This window comes from Orbicella franksi, chromosome 12 (genome assembly GCF_964199315.1).
Source record: "Orbicella franksi chromosome 12, jaOrbFran1.1, whole genome shotgun sequence".
Classification (NCBI taxonomy): domain Eukaryota; kingdom Metazoa; phylum Cnidaria; class Anthozoa; order Scleractinia; family Merulinidae; genus Orbicella; species Orbicella franksi.
In genome coordinates, this window is record NC_138156.1 from 13,188,762 (window position 1) to 13,208,761 (window position 20,000).

General features: G+C 38.2%; 2 protein-coding genes and 2 pseudogenes across 2 annotated transcripts in view; 2 read left to right on the forward strand and 2 right to left on the reverse strand.

Moving 5' to 3' along the window:
* LOC145462239 (carbohydrate sulfotransferase 1-like) overlaps window positions 1–2,277 on the forward strand; it is a 2,482-nt gene extending 205 nt beyond the window's left edge. Inside the window, exon 2 of the mRNA XM_081445744.1 lies at window positions 1,059–2,277. Coding sequence (XP_081301870.1) covers window positions 1,059–2,277 — 1,219 coding nt within the window. The remainder of the gene's footprint in view (window positions 1–1,058) is intronic.
* Window positions 2,278–3,386: 1,109 nt separating this feature from the next.
* Window positions 3,387–4,912, reverse strand: LOC145462240 (uncharacterized; annotated as a pseudogene).
* Window positions 4,913–11,948: 7,036 nt separating this feature from the next.
* LOC145462241 (carbohydrate sulfotransferase 1-like) lies at window positions 11,949–14,082 on the forward strand (annotated as a pseudogene).
* Window positions 14,083–14,609: 527 nt separating this feature from the next.
* On the reverse strand, window positions 14,610–19,214 carry LOC145463806 (lipopolysaccharide-induced tumor necrosis factor-alpha factor homolog). The gene is made up of 3 exons (XM_081447602.1): window positions 18,617–19,214; window positions 16,109–16,293; window positions 14,610–15,375 (listed from the first exon to the last, which is right to left on the reverse strand). The coding sequence occupies exons 1-3, from the start codon at window positions 18,773–18,775 to the stop codon at window positions 15,168–15,170; spliced, it is 552 nt and encodes a 183-aa protein (XP_081303728.1). The 5' UTR covers window positions 18,776–19,214; the 3' UTR covers window positions 14,610–15,167.
* Window positions 19,215–20,000: the final 786 nt, after the last annotated feature.

Here is a 20,000-nt window from a genome sequence, read left to right on the forward strand (position 1 = left end):
AGTTTAAAAGTGGAATTTTCGTTCTGCGCAACTGAACGACATCAGCCGCAAAAAATATGAATGTTAAGGAGGGCTATATTAATTCTTTTAATATTATGTTTTATTTTTATTATCTTATTATGTGCATTGACTGATGTTGAAGCATATTCCTTAAAGGAACGCTTTGCTGTCTGTTTTTTACCTAACACAATTTTACGACAATTTTAAAAGGAAAATTAATGAAAAATGCTGCAGACGTGTTGAAGACTTCGTGTCATCATTGTCGAATGAGAAATACATTAACATAAGTGACATATAAAAGAAGTGTATAATTAAATAAAGGGATGAAAACAAAAGATTCAAACAAAAATTTCGTGTGAAAAATGGTCGCCTGTGCGTTTAGCTTCGATTTTTTTTCCTTATCTGGAACACTTTTAATAGTTTGCCTCAGCATTTCGTAAATATTTTAAAATTTTATATCACTAAACTGGTTCGTGCAGGAGAATTCTTATTAAACTGGAGAATTCTTATTGCTTCCCTTAGCGGTCCGAATTTTGCAATACGGACCGCTAAGATGGAGCCCTCACAAATTAATTTCGGCGAATTCATTGTACAAAATAAACCATTATTTGGTAAGTAGAAATCTTTTTACCTTCGTGTTTGCAGGACAATAGGCCATTTCCTGGTTGCCCTGTGTCTTCTTTCAAAACGAGTCTTCGTACAAAAAAAAAAAATAATAAATAAACCTTTCATATGAAATGAGTTTGATTTGCATGAAAATTAACCTGTAGGGGGAACATATTTTCATGTGAATGGTTTCGCACGCGGAAGACTCGTTTTAACAGAGAGGTAAAAAGCAACTCGAAAATAGCCCGCCATTTCAATTACACGTTCACAAAAGCGACGTGAGACACGGTATTCGATATCTCAAAAGAGACAGAGGACTTAATATGATTCTAGCTCCAAAGAGAGGACTCATTAATTGGACAGTGACCGCTTGTTTGAGAAGAGGGAGGCTTAAAAGAGATTTGATGGTAAAGCTTAGTCGACGTGACTGAATTATGTTGTTGTTGTTGCAGTTGTCATGGTAACCATAGAATACTCGTCGTCTTGTTTGTTTCTTGTTGTGCGGCCGTTGTTGTCTTTGTTGTTTCTCTTCTGACGCAAGAGTCGAAGGATTTTCGTCCTGCACCTGCCATTGAACCTGTTATCAATCAACTAGGAATTTCCCCTTCAATTAAACTATCTACTGCAGCTAGCTATAGAGACACCAAAAGATGGAATGTGATCATTTTAACGCACATGAGTTCTGGCTCAACGTTTACTGGGAACATTTTTAACCTGCATCCGGATGTATTCTATCTGTATGAGCCACTACATAACTTAAGGAGAGCTGTTTATGGAAACGAGTGGAATCCATTCAATGAAGTAACTAATGATGCCTACAAATCCGATTTTTCAGCCCTGTTTCGAGACGTGTTTGACTGTGGATTTCGAGAGGACGCTACATTGAAAAGGGCAATTCCTCCGTTCGTGAGGAGATCAAAGAGGTTAACTTATTGGCGGTATTTAAGTCCAGAATTCACCAAAGTGACAGTCAGTAACGCTTGCAAAGCTAAGAAATTAACCGTGGCCAAAGTAATGCAAACTCGACTGCCACGAAATATTGGAATACAAGAACTTCAGAGGGTCTGCAATGCGGACCCAGCTAAATTTGACTGTTTGATTATACATCTGGTAAGGGATCCGCGTGCTATGGTGTCGTCTCTGCTAGGCCGCAAGTTCTTCACGAAGGGACCTGAAAGAAAACTGTTTACTTCAAGTCCCTTAACCACGGAAGGATGGGAACTAGTGAAGCAACACGCAGAGTTGATGTGCTCGCAAGTTTCCAATAATATAAACTACGTAAAGGAAAACTGGTTAAACTGGTTTAAAGGCCGATACAAGGTGATCCGTTATGAAGACATTGTAGGTAATGCTACAAACACGGCGGAGGAGTTGTACAACTTTGTTGGCCTCTCCATGGTTGAGTCGATATATCGGTGGATTGTGAAAGGTGAAAAGCCCGAAGGAACTGGCGGATCAACTTTTAAGGTATCGGAAAATGATATTAAGAGGACAGGTCATTGGAGATTCGACCGAGACTCCTCGCTAGTTTCCTTGTTTGAGGAGGCATGTGCTCCACTGATGAAACAAACCGGCTACATTTTTGTCAATGGCTCGGAATATCTTCAGCACGACGTTAGCAAGCCGCTACTAACTGAAGAAATACCGTTTAAAAAAGACCTTCCGCTGTAAAGATTAGCAAAAAAGGGATATTTACCTGTAGCTTATTCACGTTATCAAAAAAGCATAAATTAAAACCTAGCGTGACAGAAACTTCTAATCTTAGCGTGACAGAAACTCCTAAAATTAGTATTCTGAAAGTACAGAGAAAATACGGCACTAGCAAATTAACTATTAATTTAGCGTCTTATCCATTAACTTTCGTCTTTTTAAAGCAAAATACGTTTTTCAGTATTTATCAGATTTTTACTGAGAGCATGTCAGGAACCGCTCATTTTTCACAAGGGAGGGGCGCTGGTGGGATCTAGAGGGGGGCATGCCAGAAATATGGCTTAAAAGGGGGACCAGCTGAAAAAATTTGGTGTGCAATGGAAGTGCCTAAAATAGCGTTCCTGAGTTTCTGAAAATTTAAAATTTTCCCGTGGGAGCATGTCGCATTTTACTTTATCATTTTCATGGCTATAGCTATGAGAGGAGGCAGGTAAAAAAACTTGTGATGAAGATGGGTGGGGTCATTATATATTACAGGTACTATCTATCAAATCCCACCAGCGCCTCCTATCCCATGGCAAATGAATGGTCACGATGTTCTGTGGCTTAAAATAAGTAGGAAAGATGAAACGAAATCTGATTATACACTTGTGTTACCAAATGGATATTTTTTTATTTTTTGTTATACCATCCTCAGTGAGTACATGTCCATACTATATACAGTTCATTTGGACAAAAATAGGCATGATCTCGAATGGTTTTGTAAAGAACATTTACACGTTTTAAGATAGAAATTTTCTCTTGTAATGGAACACGATCAAGTGAGTTGAAGAAACCTTGACCTTTTGTGTGAAGTTTGGCCAAAGGGTTTACACAAGGATTCTAGAGTTCTCCAAAATCCCTAGAGTTTTTGCATTAAGCTATGAAAACGAATATTATATTTAGCATCACAGGTCAGGTTAGCTTTTATGGGGCGCGTTTCCCCGGTAGAAAAGAAGGTATATGTAGTAAGTCCGTGAGAAATGTAGGGACTAGTAGCACAGTTTTTGCCACAACGGAAAGAACCAGAAGGGAGTTGGGGATTAGAAGAATTAGAAGAGAGTTTAGCTGTAACTACTAAGTCACGAAGGTTAGGGGAACGTCTGAAGGCTACAACAGCAAATGCTGAAATCGTTTTTGCAGCGGTTAGAAGAGAGCAACAAATTGTAATGTTTTTTGATGATGTTAGAGATGTGAGGAAGTGATGGATTGAAGGTAGTTATAAATGGTCTACGTTTAGGTTTGTTGACGTCTTTGGTTTGTAAAGTGAGTCTGCGGGGGATGTCGGCGGCTCGTCGTATTTGTTTAGTGACGAAGTTACGGTGATAACCTCGTTTAAGGACGCAAGTGGTAAGTTGAGCAGCACGAGTATTAAACGTGGTGTCGGTAGAACAGATACGTCGTAATCGGAGTCCTAGACTGAAAGGAATGGCTTTTTTAGTATGTGAGGGATGACAAGATGAATAGAGTAGATGTTGGTATTTGTGTGTAGGTTTGGTGCAGAGGTCAGTAGATACACTACCATCGTTAGTCAAAGAGACATTAAGGTCAAGAAAAGGTACGTTAGTAGAAGAGTGTGAACTGGTGAATTTAATGGTGGAGTGAATGTTGTTAAGATAATCGTTGAAAATTTTTAGGTTATCTGGACCTTCGGTCCAGATCATAAAAATATCATCGATATATCGTAGCCAAGTGCGGGGTTGAAATGGGGCATTTTCCAAAGCGTTGGCTTCGAAATAACCTAGAAAAAGGTTAGCATAAGAGGGGGCCATTTTAGTAACCATGGCGGTACCATGGATTTGAAGATAGTGGTTATCATTGAAAGAGAAATTATTCATGGTGAGAATCATGCGAATGAGGTCACAGAGTGTGCCAGTAGGAATGGTATTATGGGAGGAAGTACGTAAAAAATGCTCACAAGCATTAATACCTTCTTTATGTAGGATATTAGTATATAATGATGAAACATCAAGTGTAACTAGTAAGGAATTAGCGGGTAAATTACCGATGGTAAGGAGTTTGTTAAGGAAGTCGTTAGTGTCTTTAACAAAGGACGGCAGTTTATGAACTAAAGGTTGAAGGTGGTAGTCAACGAAGTGGGATATGCGTTCAGTGAGATGGCTATTAGATGAAACAATAGGGCGTCCTTGATTACCTGGTTTATGTGTTTTAGGTAGAATGTAAAATCGCCCTGGTTTAACGTCAGACTGCATAAGGCATTGTTTGGTTTTGTCGTTTATGAGTTTGTCCTTATGCATTGTATTAACGTAAAAGGTGACAGTTTCTGTATGTCGGCAGTTAAGTCTTCGTTTAAGCGTTGGTAGAATTTGGTGTCAGTAAGTTGTCTGTTGCATTCGTCGATGTACCAAGTTTTGTCCATAACAACAGTTCCAGAACCTTTGTCAGCGGGTTTTATAATTATATCTTGTCGTTCTGTAGCAGTAAGGTTATCATGAATAGTGTTGGGTTTACCTGTGGTTATGTTAAGTTTAACAGCGTCTAAAAAAGTGTTTAGGGCTCGTTCTCTGTCGTTAGGGGGTTCCAAGTACTTTTGTTATGGAAAGGAGTGTCGTGTTCGTTAGCTGTCTTCGTCAAAAAAATACTCGGCTAGTCGCATGCGTCGTGAAAAGTCGTAAATGTCGGCTGAAACTTCTGACCAGTTGATATGTCGTGGTGTAGGGCAGAATGTGAGTCCACGTGAAAGGACAGATATCTCGTCGGTAGATAAAGAGCAAGTGGAAAGATTAATGACAGAAGAATGATCTAGCTGAATGTTGTGTTACGTTGCGTTTGCCCCGCATAGCATTCCACAAGTGTCTTCCTATTATGTCGTTTAAGGAAGCATTCATTTCTTAGAACGAGGGGTGGGCTGGGGGAATTCAGGGAAGGGTCATCAATTTTTTACCCACCCAAAAAGGGAAGGTCAGCATAAATTTGACACGAGGTGGGTCTCGTCTAATATAAAATAGTATCCTTTGGACTCATGACATTATAGAGCTACTTTAAATAACCTTTTTGTCCCTGAACTGAAATAAGCTCGACACAATTTTCAAAACACCAAGTGAGTTAATTTTTAGATGACATAAAATACTACTCCACCAACTACAACTTTTAATTGCTGAAAGAAAATGCTAAAAGAAAAGTTTAGTTAATGCGCAGACTAGTCAATAAATGTCACAATCACAGATGTGGGTCCATAAAGGGTAAAACAGGAACCGGGATTGCTCTGTTTTTGCCCTGGGAAAATGGGATTTACGTCACTAGGACCGGATTTGGTCAAGGCGTAGAAAGAGTTCGAGCGAAAGCAATGAGGCGCTCAATTCAAACATATATAGTTAGTAGAGGAGGCCAGTTTACCAGCAGAGTCTCCTAAGAGCGAACAGCTAGACAACTTCAGTTAGTGTGAGTGACAGTGACTCTGAAGGAGAGGTAAACAGCGCTCTCAAAACAATACTGAGCATGATCCGTCCGAACAACAGTCGGAACAATAAGAACATTTAAAAGACAAGTCAGTTAACAGATTTCCTGCAGGCAGGAACCTTAAGTGACGACAGGAACTTGTAACCGAACTAATCGCCATAACTTCCCTACTTGAACGTTTTAGCACAATTAAAAAAGGATTCTATCCTCTTTAGAACATCTCCCCAAATTCTCGTGGTTTTTTTTTTGCGTCTTTATTTGGTAGTAGTTAGAAACGGACATTTTGTGGATGTGAAGTCTGGAAGAGCTGGTATGTATAACACTGGGATTTCTTCTGGATTCTGCTTGTGGGAATGGGATTAGAGCACTGGGAATTTGAAAAGAAATGGGCTTGGAAATGGATTAGTAACCCCACCCACATCATCAGGAGGAAGAGGGATCACTAGAAATTTAACTACTTCTCAACAAACAATATACTTTCATGCTCATAGCGATTCATCCGGCCTTCCACCCCTTCCCTTTCTAAAAAATAAATGCTCTCTTAGATGTGTCCAAGGGTCTCGCCTTCTTAAAGCGCCTGCACCGATCACAAAATAAGTTGTTTTTCACATCAAAAAATTAAGAAAAGACCAGTGATGGTTAGCAATTACATGCGACTGACTATAAAGCAGAAAGAAGCTTTTTTTGCCGATTTTGTACCAGTCATTTGAATTGGAAGACAAGTCGTGGCAAACTTCCATCAGGGTCTCTAACAAGTTTATAAAGATGCAACCACATTTTACTTTATTTTCTCGGTTTTACCTCTAACTTAATGGAAATCTATAAATATTAGTTAACCAAGACAGAAAAACACTAAAGATATAATAATGAACCATAGAGGAACAAGGATGGTTAAGGATGGAGAAGATTAACAGGAATTACAAACGACGAACTTGAAACATTTGGGCTAAACTTTTTAAGATGCACAAACTGTGACGTAGTTACATTAAATTTAAATCACTGAGAATTGAAATTCTTTACCAGAGATCCCTATTTCCCTGGAATCGTCGTACTTAGGGGCTTGTAAGTCTTCTCGACACGCTGTAAATCAAGCAGATGCTTTATTTGCAGAGAACTTCATACAATTAAAATATAAACTTAACATGGCAAGCAACAAGCCCTCAAGTTTCAGGTAAAATACTTGCGAAGATATGTCGCCGGGTCTGTAATCAGGCTGACTTGTTCCACTTACATCACCATTATGACACGTTTGTAGTGCTGTTCTACAAATTAGATATAATCAAAAAATTTGGAATTATATTTAAAATCTAAAATATTTTTTTGTGTGTGTGTTGAGAATACAGTTAAGTTTAAAAGTTGAATTTTCGTTCTGCGCAACTGAACGGCATCAGCCGCAAAAAATATGAATGTTAAGGAGGGCTATGTTGATTCTTCTAATATTGTGTTTTATTTTTATTATCTTATTATGTGCATTGACTGGTGTTGAAGCATATTTCTTAAAGGAACGCTTTGCTGTCTATTTTTTACCTAACGGAATTTTACGACAATTTTAAAAGGAAAATTAATGAAAAATGCTGCATGACGTCTTGAAGACTTCGTGTCATCATTGTCAAAAGAGAAATACATTAACATAAGTGACATATAAAAGAAGTGTATAATTAAATAAAGGGATGAAAACAAAAGATTTAAACAACTAAAATTTCGTGTGAAAAATGGTCGCCTGTGCGTTTAGCTACGATTTTTTCTAATCTTGAACACTTTTAATAGTTTGCCTCAGCATTTCGTAAATATTTTAAAATTTTATATTGCTAAACTGGCTCGTGCAGGAGAATTCTTATTAAACTGGAGAATTCTTATTGCTTCCCTTAGCGGTCCGAATTTTGCAATACGGACCGCTAAGATGGAGCACTCACAAAATTAATTTCGGCGAATTCTTTGTACAAAATAAACCATTATTTGGTAAGTAGAAATCTTTTTACCTTCGTGTTTGCAGGACAATAGGCCATTTCCTGGTTGCCCTGTGTCTCCTTTCAAAACGAGTCTTCGTACAAAAAATATAAACATTTCATATGAAAATGAGTTTAATTTGCATGAAAGTTAACCTGTAGGGGGCGCATATTTTCATGTGAATGGTTTCGTACGAAGACTTGTTTTGACACAGAGGCAAAAAGCAACTCGAAAATAGCCTATTTCAATTACATGTTCACAAAAGCGACGTGAGAAACGGTATTCGATATCTCAAAAGAGACAGGACATAATATGATTCTAGCTCCAAAGAGAGGGCTCATTAATTAAACAGTGACCGCTTGTTTGAGAAGAGCGAGGCTTAAAAGCTTAAAAGAGATAGTCCTGCTGTTAAGAGCCAAAAATAACCAGAATTGTTCATTTTGTGATAAAAGCATGAAACTTCCCAGGATGACTAACCTCTATAAGGTAAACATTTTCTGATATGGACCATCCCAAATTTACACCCAGAACCACGCTACGCGCATGTCAAAAAATGACATATTAGGCCCCTACATGGGAGCGAGGCTGAGTTAAAAAGCTTATTACTAAGCCTTTTCCGGAGTACTTTGCCTAGATTTCTTGCTTTTTAATATAACAGCAAGTTATAAAGTATCTGGGAGTAGAAAAATTTGTCACAAGATGAGTCACGTGACCATCATTTTCAATAAACAATAAAATAATACCGAATATTGCATTAATACGATTAATTTTTCTCCTCTTCTTGCTCTTTTTCCTCGCAAATAAAAAGAACTAATTATTTTGAACATTACAATATAGAGTAATAAGTTATTCAAACTTAGAAACCTGTGTTTCGGCATGCACAAAGTCATATTGGGGCTTGGCATCAAATCGAGGCCGAGACAAAGGATGGATCTATGTTGGCCATTGAGGTGATTTGCTTAAGTCTGGCTTAACGGGATATAACTAATTTCGGTGCGGAATTCAAGAGAGAACTCTTCATTGGTTTAAATCGTATTTGACTAAGCGCACACAATGGTGCTCCGTTAATGGCTGTCTCTCTGACTTCACCACTCTTAAATGTCGTGTGCGACAGGGAACGATCCTTGGTCCTCTTTTATTTCTAATTTATATATTACCGATTTGCCTAACTGTCTATCATTTAGCATACCTAGAATGTATGCTGATGACACCCACAGTAATTACACTGGTTCTGATTTGCATCCGATTCAGTCTAGTTTATCTGACGACCTTGAAAAACTAAGCAAATGGTTTGTGTCTAACAGACTTACCTTGAACGCTACAAAAACGGAATTTATATTGATCGGCTCCAGGTAAAGATTAAGAACTCTATCTGATACACTCGAACTCTCCAATAATAATGTTCCGATTGAACAAGTTTCCTCTGCGAAATCACTTGGAGTAAATGTCAATGAAAATCTGACGTAGCATTCCCACATCAACTGTGTAAAAAGATCGCTTCTGCAATTGGAGCCATAAATTTAGTTAAGGTAATTCCCTTGAAATTGTTCTACTATCAAACTTTTTTTGCAACTTGGCATAATTAACATTCATGATATGAACATTAAAAAAAATGCACTAAAAAAATGGGGTCACCGTGCTTGTTAACGGGTCAGCAGGCTCTTAAAATGGGGTGTTTTCACTGGTTGCGCGTTAAAAATTCGAATCACCCTCATACAGAATTGAATTAGGTAGCTGCTGGTTTCGCCCCATGGCGAGTTCGCTCCCACCGAGTTCGCCCCCTACCAGATCGAGTCGCATATAGAGATTATTCCTCGTTCTTTTACCCACTGCCTTATTAGATTACTGGTAGCGAGGAAACTTCGCTTGGTGGCGAGGTGACTTCGCTTGGTGCGAGTTGACTTCGCTCGGTGGCGACCGGGAGTTCGTTGGTGGCGAGACTCCCTGATGGCGAGATGACATAAACATACATAGCCTGAAATGATTCTTCGAAAACTTTTAATAACTCGATGACAACTACTTAAACACGAACACAAAATTTTGGGACGAACTCGAAATAGAAATTTTATAGTAGGGACGAACTCTCCGTGGGGCGAAACCGGTATCGTTCCAGAATTAAGTCTTGGTTGCTTGAAAGACACAAAATTTTATGTTGAAATTAAAGCTTCTTTTATTCACATAAGCAGTATTGCTTTATTTAAGCCGTTTTTGATTGCCTGGTTGTGGGAATATTGCACTTTTTCGGACGGTTCCGTAGTTAGCTTGAAGTCCTCGCCTTGGCCAAAATACACCCAGTACGGAACTATTTTCCAAAAATGCAATACTAAGGAATCACCTTAAGTCATTTGTGCCTCAATCTACCCTACTCTGCATAAGCAAAAACATCACTAACTCAACCTCACTTTGATTACTGCAGCCTAGTATGGGGTAATTGTGGCATAACATTATCTAACAGGCTACAAAAACTACAAAACCATGCTACACGAGTAATAACTTCATCGGGGTATGACGCTGATGTCGATTCCTTGTTTGACAAACTCAGCTGGAAAGACTTGCAATTTCAATGTCTAATTCAGAAAGTTATAATGGTTTTCAAGTCTTTAAACGGTCTGGTTCCCGAATATCTCACTTCTAAATTTGTAACACGAAATGAATCAAATTATGCTCTGAGGGCGTCGGTTAACAAACTTGTTGTTCCCTCTCCGAGAACAAACTACATGAAAAATAGTTTTAGTTACAGCTGCGCAACCCTTTGGAACAGCTTACCCTGTAATCACGGAAATCAGGTTTACAAGTAGAATGTTGCTGTATGATATTAGGATTAGAATTTTAGGTTTAGGATCTTAGACATGTTATTCTTCCCGTATATAAATAATGATTAAAGATTAAAGATTAAAGATAACATTTCTCACAGACATAAAATATACTATCCAGTAGGTCGTATTACAAGTTTTTTTGTTTTTTTTTGGAAAGAAGGGAGGGAGGGTATGATCGCAGGTTATATTACAAGTTTCCTTGTTTTCTCATTTAAGTTTAGAACGTGCTTTAAAGGCAACTTAAACAAATTCCTTCAGACCAAAAAGTTCAGCTAGTGTTGTGACATACCTGATCTATTCCGGCATATTTGAAAGTTTCAAACGCGAAATAGAGAAGGTGTCTCAATCATAGTAAGCAAGTAACTCAAGAAAATCATGTCAATCAAACCTATCTATATAAATTGACTCTGTATCTCAGCCTCGATTTGATGCATAGTTTTGATATTACGTTTTTGGCACATCCAAAACATACATTCAAGGTTTGAATTTCCTAGTCTAGATAATAGAATCTACATTGCAAATAATAAAATTGGTATCATAAACACTCTTGTTCTTTGGCCATTTCAATTTAACAAGAAATAAAATGCAAACAGCGGCAACAAACATAACACATGAACTACGCATGGTTTGGAACAACAATCTAAAATTTTCTTGCCGTTTCGCATGCTACAGCACGCATCTTCAGAAGTGGCGGTTACAAAAAAACGAAAGATTTAAAACTAAAAATACAAAGCGAGGTCCTGGTAACTAACTAAACAATAACGAAAACAAAAGGTGATAGCTAATAAAGTGACAGCTTTTCACTGCTAGCATTGTCATTAAGTGTCGATTTTAAGTCTCGTATAAACAATGTTTCTTTTATTTTACAATGTAAATCACACTGTCCACTAGCTAAGACCTCGAAATTGTCCCATTTGATGTTATGGCCGGTGGAGATTGCGTGATCAGCAACAGCGGAAGCGTGACCCACTTGCGTAAGGGCTTTAAAATGCTCGACTTTTCTGTCATGCAGTCATCGCTTTGTTTTGCCGATATAGAAAGCGTCACAATCCCAGCAGCTGGCTTTGTATACGACTTTAGATTTTTGCGAGCGATTTAAACGATCTTTGTAAAATTGGTATGTACAAAAATCATCATCATTCATCATCATCATTTTATTACTTAATAAAACCTACATTTTACAGTTGGACTGGCCCGCGGATAGCTATACTAGTCTAGGCGGGCCAGTCTATCAATAGTTACAAATGATTTATTATTATTATTATTACTTTTATTACTATTATTATTACCATGATAAATGGAGAAAAATAGAAAGTTAGAAAAAAAAGTGAACAAAATAAAAAGAAAAGTGGGAAAAGAATGTGATTTAATAGATAATACTTTTTTTTGTTTGTTTGATTGTTGGTTGGTTGTTTTTGTTTTTACTACTGCTACTGGCATTTTAATTTAGAAATGTTCCTGCAAACCTCAATGAAGGAATCTTCATCTTCGAGAACACTTAGTAGTTTGTTTTTAATTCTGAGTTTCAATGATTTCCTTGGTAGTTCTAAAAATGGTAATGATTTTATCAGTGCGTATTGCTTTGCTGGTAATTGAACATAATGGTCACGTGACTATCACGTGACATAATTTAAAACTCAAAGGCAATGGTTAATTTGTTGTTGTATTAAAAAAGCAAGACACTAGGCGTAGTAGTCCCAGAAGGCAAAAAATGGGTATTTTGCATCAGCCTCGTTTCCATATAAGGGCCTTGTATGCCATATTTTTGACATGCGCATTCCATGGTTCTGGAAGAAAATTTCGCATGGCTCCGTATCAGGAAATATTTGTCTTATAGAGGTTAGTAACCCGGCCAAGTTTGATGCTTTTATCAAAAAACGAACAATTTTGTCCCTTAACAGTTGGACTATAAAGTTAAGTTGACTTGACTGAATTATGTTGTTGTTGTTGTTGCAGTTGTCATGGTAACCATAGAATACTCGTCGTCTTGTTTGTTTCTTGTTGTGCGGCCATTGTTGTATTTTTTGTTTCTCTTCTGACGCAAGAGTCGAAGGATTTTCGTCCTGCACCTGCCATTGAACCTGTTATCAATCAACTAGGAATTTCCCCTTCAATTAAACTATCTACTGCGGCTAGCTATGGAGACACTAAAAGATGGAATGTGATCATTTTAACGCACATGAGTTCTGGCTCAACGTTTACTGGGAACATTTTTACCTGCATCCGGATGTATTCTATCTGTATGAGCCACTACATAACTTAAGGAGAGCTGTTTATGGAAACGAGTGGAATCCATTCAATGAAGTAACTAATGATGCCTACAAATCCGATTTTTCAGCCCTGTTTCGAGACGTGTTTGACTGTGGATTTCGAGAGGACGCTACATTGAAAAGGGCAATTCCTCCGTTCGTGAGGAGATCAAAGAGGTTAACTTATTGGCGGTATTTAAGTCCAGAATTCACCAAAGTGACAGTCAGTAACGCTTGCAAAGCTAAGAAATTAACCGTGGCCAAAGTAATGCAAACTCGACTGCCACGAAATATTGGAATACAAGAACTTCAGAGGGTCTGCAATGCGGACCCAGCTAAATTTGACTGTTTGATTATACATCTGGTAAGGGATCCGCGTGCTATGGTGTCGTCTCTGCTAGGCCGCAAGTTCTTCACGAAGGGACCTGAAAGAAAACTGTTTACTTCAAGTCCCTTAACCACGGAAGGATGGGAACTAGTGAAGCAACACGCAGAGTTGATGTGCTCGCAAGTTTCCAATAATATAAACTACGTAAAGGAAAACTGGTTAAACTGGTTTAAAGGCCGATACAAGGTGATCCGTTATGAAGACATTGTAGGTAACGTTACAAACACGGCGGAGGAGTTGTACAACTTTGTTGGCCTCTCCATGGATGAGTCGATATATCGGTGGATTGTGAAAGGTGAAAAGCCCGAAGGAACTGGCGGATCAACTTTTAAGGTATCGGAAAATGATATTAAGAGGACAGGTCATTGGAGATTCGACCGAGACTCCTCGCTAGTTTCCATGTTTGAGGAGGCATGTGCTCCACTGATGAAACTAACCGGCTACATTTTCGTCAATGGCTCGGAATATCTTCAGCATGACGTTAGCAAGCCGCTACTAACTGAGGAGATACCGTTTAAAAAGGACCCTCAGCTGTAAAGATTACCAAAAAAGGGATATTCACCTGTAGCTTATTCGCGCTATCAAAAAAGCGTAAATTAAAACGTAGCGTGACAGAAACTCCTAAAATTAGTATTCTGAAAGTACAGAGAAAATACGGCACTAGCAAATTAACCATGAATTTAGCGTCTTATCCATTAACCTTCGTCTTTTTAAAGCAAAATACGTTTTTCAGTATTTATCAGATTTTTACTGAGAGCATGTCAGGGACCGTTCATTTTTCACAAGGGAGGGGGGCTGGTGGGATCTAGAGGGGGACATGCCAGGGATATGGCTTAAAAGGGGGACCAGCTGAAAAAATTTGGTGTGCAATGGAAGTGCCTAAAATAGCGTTCCTGAGTTTCTGAAAATTTAAAATTTTCCCGTGGGAGTATGTCGCATTTTACTTTATCATTTTCATGGGGGGGGGGGGGGGTTTATCCCAAAAAATAAAGGGCTATAGCTATGAGAGGAGGCAGGTAAAAAAACTTGTGATGAAGATGGGTGGGGTCATTATATATGACAGGTACTATCTATCAAATCCCACCAGCGCCTCCTATCCTATGGCAAATGAATGGTCACGATGTTCTGTGGCTTAAAATAAGTAAGAAAGATGAAACAAAATCTGATTATACACTTGTGTTACCAAATGGATATTTTTTTATTTTTTGTTATACCATCCCCAGTGAGTACATGTCCATACTATATACAGTTCATTTGGACAAAAATCTCGAATGGTTTTGTAAAGAACACTTACACGTTTTAAGATAGAAATTTTCTCTTGTAATGGAACACGATCAAGTGAGTTGAAGAAACCTTGACCTTTTGTGTGAAGCTTGGCCAAAGGGTTTACACAAGGATTTTAGAGTTCTCCAAAATCCCTAGAGTTTTTGCATTAAGCTATGAAAACAAATATTATATTATTGTGACAAGTTATATACAAGAGAATGCCTAGTTATAAATGCTATCCAATCACAGCCTGTGTTATATTTATTTTTCATTTTACAAAGTAGTTAATTCATCTCTTCAGTCTTCGGAAGCAGCAATTACTATTTTCAATGTCTACAGGTACAGATTTCACACCTTTTGTTTTTACAAACGAGTTCGTTTTCCTCAGAATGAGAAGCACATTGACAGTTACCAATCATATTAGGAACTTTAAAACTTTCAATAATAATCACTTATTATAAATGAATTTGGTATCATCCATATCCATTCAGCTGCCCCTGCCAAATTCCAGTGGCAAATTTTCAGCTTCTCATGCATTCAAGTACTTTTTATTCCTGCAGCTTGTGAGAAGTTCTATTTTTCTTTTTCTTTTCATTTTCAACGACTTTGTATGGATTTGGTAAATTTCAAAGACTATTATTTCAAGGCCTATGGAAACTATGTAAGCTTAACTATCTAACTAACATGTATTTCTGTTTGCATAATGGATGATGATGATCATGTTTGAGCATTTCCACACAGTCCTGGCAAATGAGTTCTCGTCAATGTTTATTTCCTAATTTTGCTTTAGTCAGCTGACAGCGTCTCTGTTGGGGGCACATAACTATCTGCTGGGCCATGTGCATTGCTTCTGTCGTACCCAGTCCCTGACGGACCACCACCTCCACCAGACTCAATGATCGGACGCTTATAGACACCAAGATCTTTACGACAATTCGGACATTGGTGCCCAACATCTTTTGCACAGTCTGTACAAAATGGAATACAACAACATCTGCAAAAAACAAAATGTTATAATGTAAACTTAAAAAGCCTTCAGGAACAGATGATGTTTTCTGAGAGAAACCTTAGAGAACTTGACACCTGCATGTTGTTTTTATAAATATGTTTGTTTCATCCCACTTCTGGTAAAAATCTATTTTATTTTGTAGCGATAAATTGAAGTCAATTCCAGAAATTGACTGCAAACAATGCTCGATAGGTTCGAGAACAAGTCTGCAACAAGTCAAAAGAAAAGAAAACCAGTAGGCATCTTAGAAAGTAAAACATTTATTAGAAGTTGTCCCTTTATCATTTTCCTAATTCTCCTTGTCCTTGCCTCTTATGAAACTTTTTGGACCTTGAACTTCGGACCTTGGTTTTAAAATAATAAATAAAAATAAATTGACCACTCCCCCAATGGTTTTTTTTTAGGGCCAATGGAATTACAAATGATGAAACAAATACAATGTAAATTGACATAATGTAGTTAAGATCCCAACTGGCAGGAGGTGGACCAGTTGGCTATTTACAAGTGTAACTGAGGAGTTGAACTCATGACTACCAAGAACAACACCAGCTTGTGGTCAGAATGGGACTTAAACCCATGACCTCTGGATTTCAAGTCCAGTGCCCTAACCACTCGACTGTGCTGCCTCCTTAAATAATTTCACAAAATTAACAGAAACAAAAACAATACAGGATAAATATCTGGACTGATGGTGACCTTAAATATCAGACATGCTTACCCAAACAAACTAAGCATAAGACAGTACATAAAGGTAGTGTTGCCAACTCGATGGTCTATCTTGGTGACAATAGTTGCTCCACAATGGGGGCAGCGCATTGATACCGGCAGCTGTTTGAGAATTATTGGTTGTGGAAGAGAGATAACAGGCTGTTGAATCACTGTTCCTGGTGCACCATATCCAGCCTAAAAGAACATTCAACAAAAAGACATCAGTCAGACCAATGATTGAACGTTATTTACATGTATTGCATATACAGGGAACTAGCTGACATAAGGCAAGGCAAGTACCCGCACTAGCTGCAGTCCTAACATTTAATTGCTACTAATATTAAAATTAATCTACCGATAATACTACCGCTACTAATTGCTGCTAAAATCTCCCACCTTGTGTTTGACCTAATTTGCTGTACACAACATTACTCTTAATAATCTGTTGATTGCAGCAGAAACTTTCAACTTTCAACTTTAGTTTGACTATCATACACAAGCTTCAGATTCATTATTTGCGACAGTCAGACAACATTTCACTTATTTACTAAAATTCTAAATGCTTGACTGAAAAATAAAATAAAATTTGAGCACTAGGTAGTGGAGTACGTGTTACCCATGTTTGACCAGTCATTCTCATATTTTGCCTGAAATATGTGCATCCAGGGCTGTTACGGCCGCAATAGGTAGACTTTAAATTCCTGAGTCAAAACAACAGTAGCTACCTGTTCCGTCTTGAAAATACAAGGTTTATGTACCAATACAAGGCTCATATACACTCATGCATCCTCCCACATCATCTCTTTGACCAATAAAAAAACAGACAGTCAACTCATACCCTGTGGACACCTCGCTATTATGGACACCTGTTATTATGAACCGAAGTTAAATTTCCAGCGGAAACTAGAAAAAAATGTATGGAAACAACTCCTGCTAATACAGACACCTACAAGGATCAATCATGTCTTCATATCTTTCTCTGCATTTCAAATATATGATCTTTCACTTGCATCTTCACCATCTATGGTATATTACAAACTCACATGACCAGCTCCCAGTTGGCTTGATAGCTCAGTTGGCAGAACACTGCACCGGTATCACAGAGGTCGTGGGTTTGAATCCCATTCAAGCCTGAATTTCTTGTTCAGCCTTTAATTTCACAACTGCTTAAGTTGTGTGTATAGATCTGATGATCAATAATGTCTTCAATCAACAAGCTCTGTTGTACAAAATTATTCTGGTATAGAAGCATACTTCAAACACTAGCTTCTCCCAAATCAATCAAAATTCACAAATAATTTTAATGTATTTTGGCAGGACTGCATTCCCACAGGGAGTTTTGAGGAGAATGTTGTTATATGGCTTCAATAAATCCTAATTTTGTACAACTCTGGCATGACGTCTGAATGAGATCGTGTCTCTGATGGGCTACAGTCTAACCTAAATTGCAATAGCATGGCAGAAGCATGACGTTAGAACTGGACCTAAATCATCCCATGTCAGCGTTAATACGTGAAAATCCGGTCTGTAACATGCCCGAATCTTGGGTAAGAAAAACATCCCATGCCATCCTTTTTCTAGCAGTTCATGGCACTTTAGTGACTTTAGTTTTTCGCCAAAGTAAAATAAAAGCACTAAATATCGCATAACTATCAATTAACATTTGAGAAAGTCTTTGATTTTTATTGGCAGGGTTTTGATAACCTTTTAGCTTAGAGAAATAATTTTTAACGCATATTTTTTAAGATATTAATAGTATGATAATTTCGTATTTTTTAATATATAGTTTTTAAATCTTTTTTTTTTTTTTAACATGTATGTCAAACACTTTTATCATGAGCCCCTGGCTCGGGAGACTTGGGCAACCACTCCCCGTGTTCTTGACGTAAAATAAATTACCTTACCTTACCTCACCTTACCTTAGTTAATGGTTCTGCCTACTACTTCAATGAATGTTATGTTTTGCAGTATGATCAAAAGTTTGCAGAGAAATAATAGAAGGCAGATCCAACTTTACACTACTTAGAGGTATTCAGAACATGCTACACTTAAGTAGAATTCAGAGTTTTGAATGAATTAGAGGAAAAAGAAACAAAGGAACTCTTTGTTTCACTAGCCAATAGGTGACGTCATTTACATTTATACCTTTTTAAATAAATATATTTCTTGGCCAATTCATGTTTTAGTGAAATCGTGTTCTTTTACTACAATGAAAGGCTTAAATAAATTCACATCATTTCACGAATTTATGTCCTTCTGAATTTCAAGATTTTAATGAATTTTGACATTAATCACGCGCCAACTTACTTGTGATGTCATTAGCTGCATGATCAACTGAACGATACTTGGCCGAAAATACAGAGTTCTTAATTGCTCTTTGTTTTGAAAGATATCACGAGGATTTGCTTGCGAGGGTACAGTGTTGAAGTTGGAAAGCTATTTGAAAGTTGCTACATAAGTTATAAGCTTATTATCAAAACAGCGACATAAAATTCCGTAAAATTAGAAATCGTAATACCTGATAGTAGGGCTGGGACGGTGGATATTGCCCTGGTGGCGGTGGTTGTTGGTAATAGCCGGGCTGTTGAGGTGGATAATTCGGCGGATAATTCGGTTGATAGTTTGGTGGATACTGGCCTTGACTCATAGCATAGTTCTGCCCTGTGGGAGCTGCCATCACGACCAGAAAACACAAGTCGTGTCCGTTTTCTTCAAGTGCACAAATTCCGTGATCGACAGGGTAAACACGCTTTGCGTAATGGGATAGCCTTGGGAAACAGCTGAGTCCACAAAAGATGTTGCGTGACTTATTTCGAACCTTGAGTTGAAGTTCAGGCCTCTTCGACAAAAGATTTAAATTTCAGGTGATGGTAGCCCTTCAAGGCCCTCAACATCGTACCAAACTACTCCAAGATGACGGTACAAGTGGTCGTAAGACACTCTGTGGTATCTAATTTGATTGCGTGTCAGTGTCACCTTGCCATTCCCAGTGTCACGCAGGAATGTAACACTAACTGAAGCCTGACTGGACGTTGGACCTCTGCAAAACTAAACCTGTTGCTCTGAACGATCGATGCTCTGAGGATGATGGCCAAAAATAGTTGGCTGGCCTTTTCCCTACATGCAGATAATATGGGGTAGAGGATTAAAGGAAAAAATCTAGAAAGTATTCACTACCGTTTTAGAATAGGTTCTCAATAGATGAATTGCCAGAAAATCCCACGAATTTTAGGAGAAGCTACTTTTTCAGGTCATAAATAGGGTAGGGAAAATCGCAGATTTTGGTCATAAATAGGGTAGGGGTTTTGGGAAGCGAGCCGCACACCCCCACCGGGGGGGTACCTCTTAGGGGTTATTTTCAAAGTTTCCAACGAGCACCCCCGTCCTTTTTATATGGAAGTCCCCCCCCCCACCCTCCTGCGTATAGCCGAAACCGGTTAATTAGGACACCAAATGGGAGAACCATAGTTGCTGATGCCTTTTTCCGCTGCTCTTATACATGATTAAGAATTCACGAAGTTCTCCGTTGAAGTTTTCTAAGAATTCCAGTAGTGGTGATTAAACAAAAGAGCCGATGTATATTTTTGGAACAGATGACACAGTGACCACAGTCTCCAAAGAGATAAGAGATGGGATTTAAGTGGAGAGGAAAAGGAGAAAATCTAGAAACTAAGGGTTTTACTAATTTTTGTGTACTGTTCGTTAACTAGTTGTAGTAACAACCTCGCTCTATGGACACCCACTTAATATGGACACCCACCTATCACGGATTACGGACAGCCTTGTGTTTTGCACTTCGTTGAGAGTTTTGTTTATTTTTAGACATTATGTTTGTTTTCTTGGTGATAAAACCGAACACGCGAGATTCCCGCCACTTTTGCTTTAGTAGCCAATCGAATTAT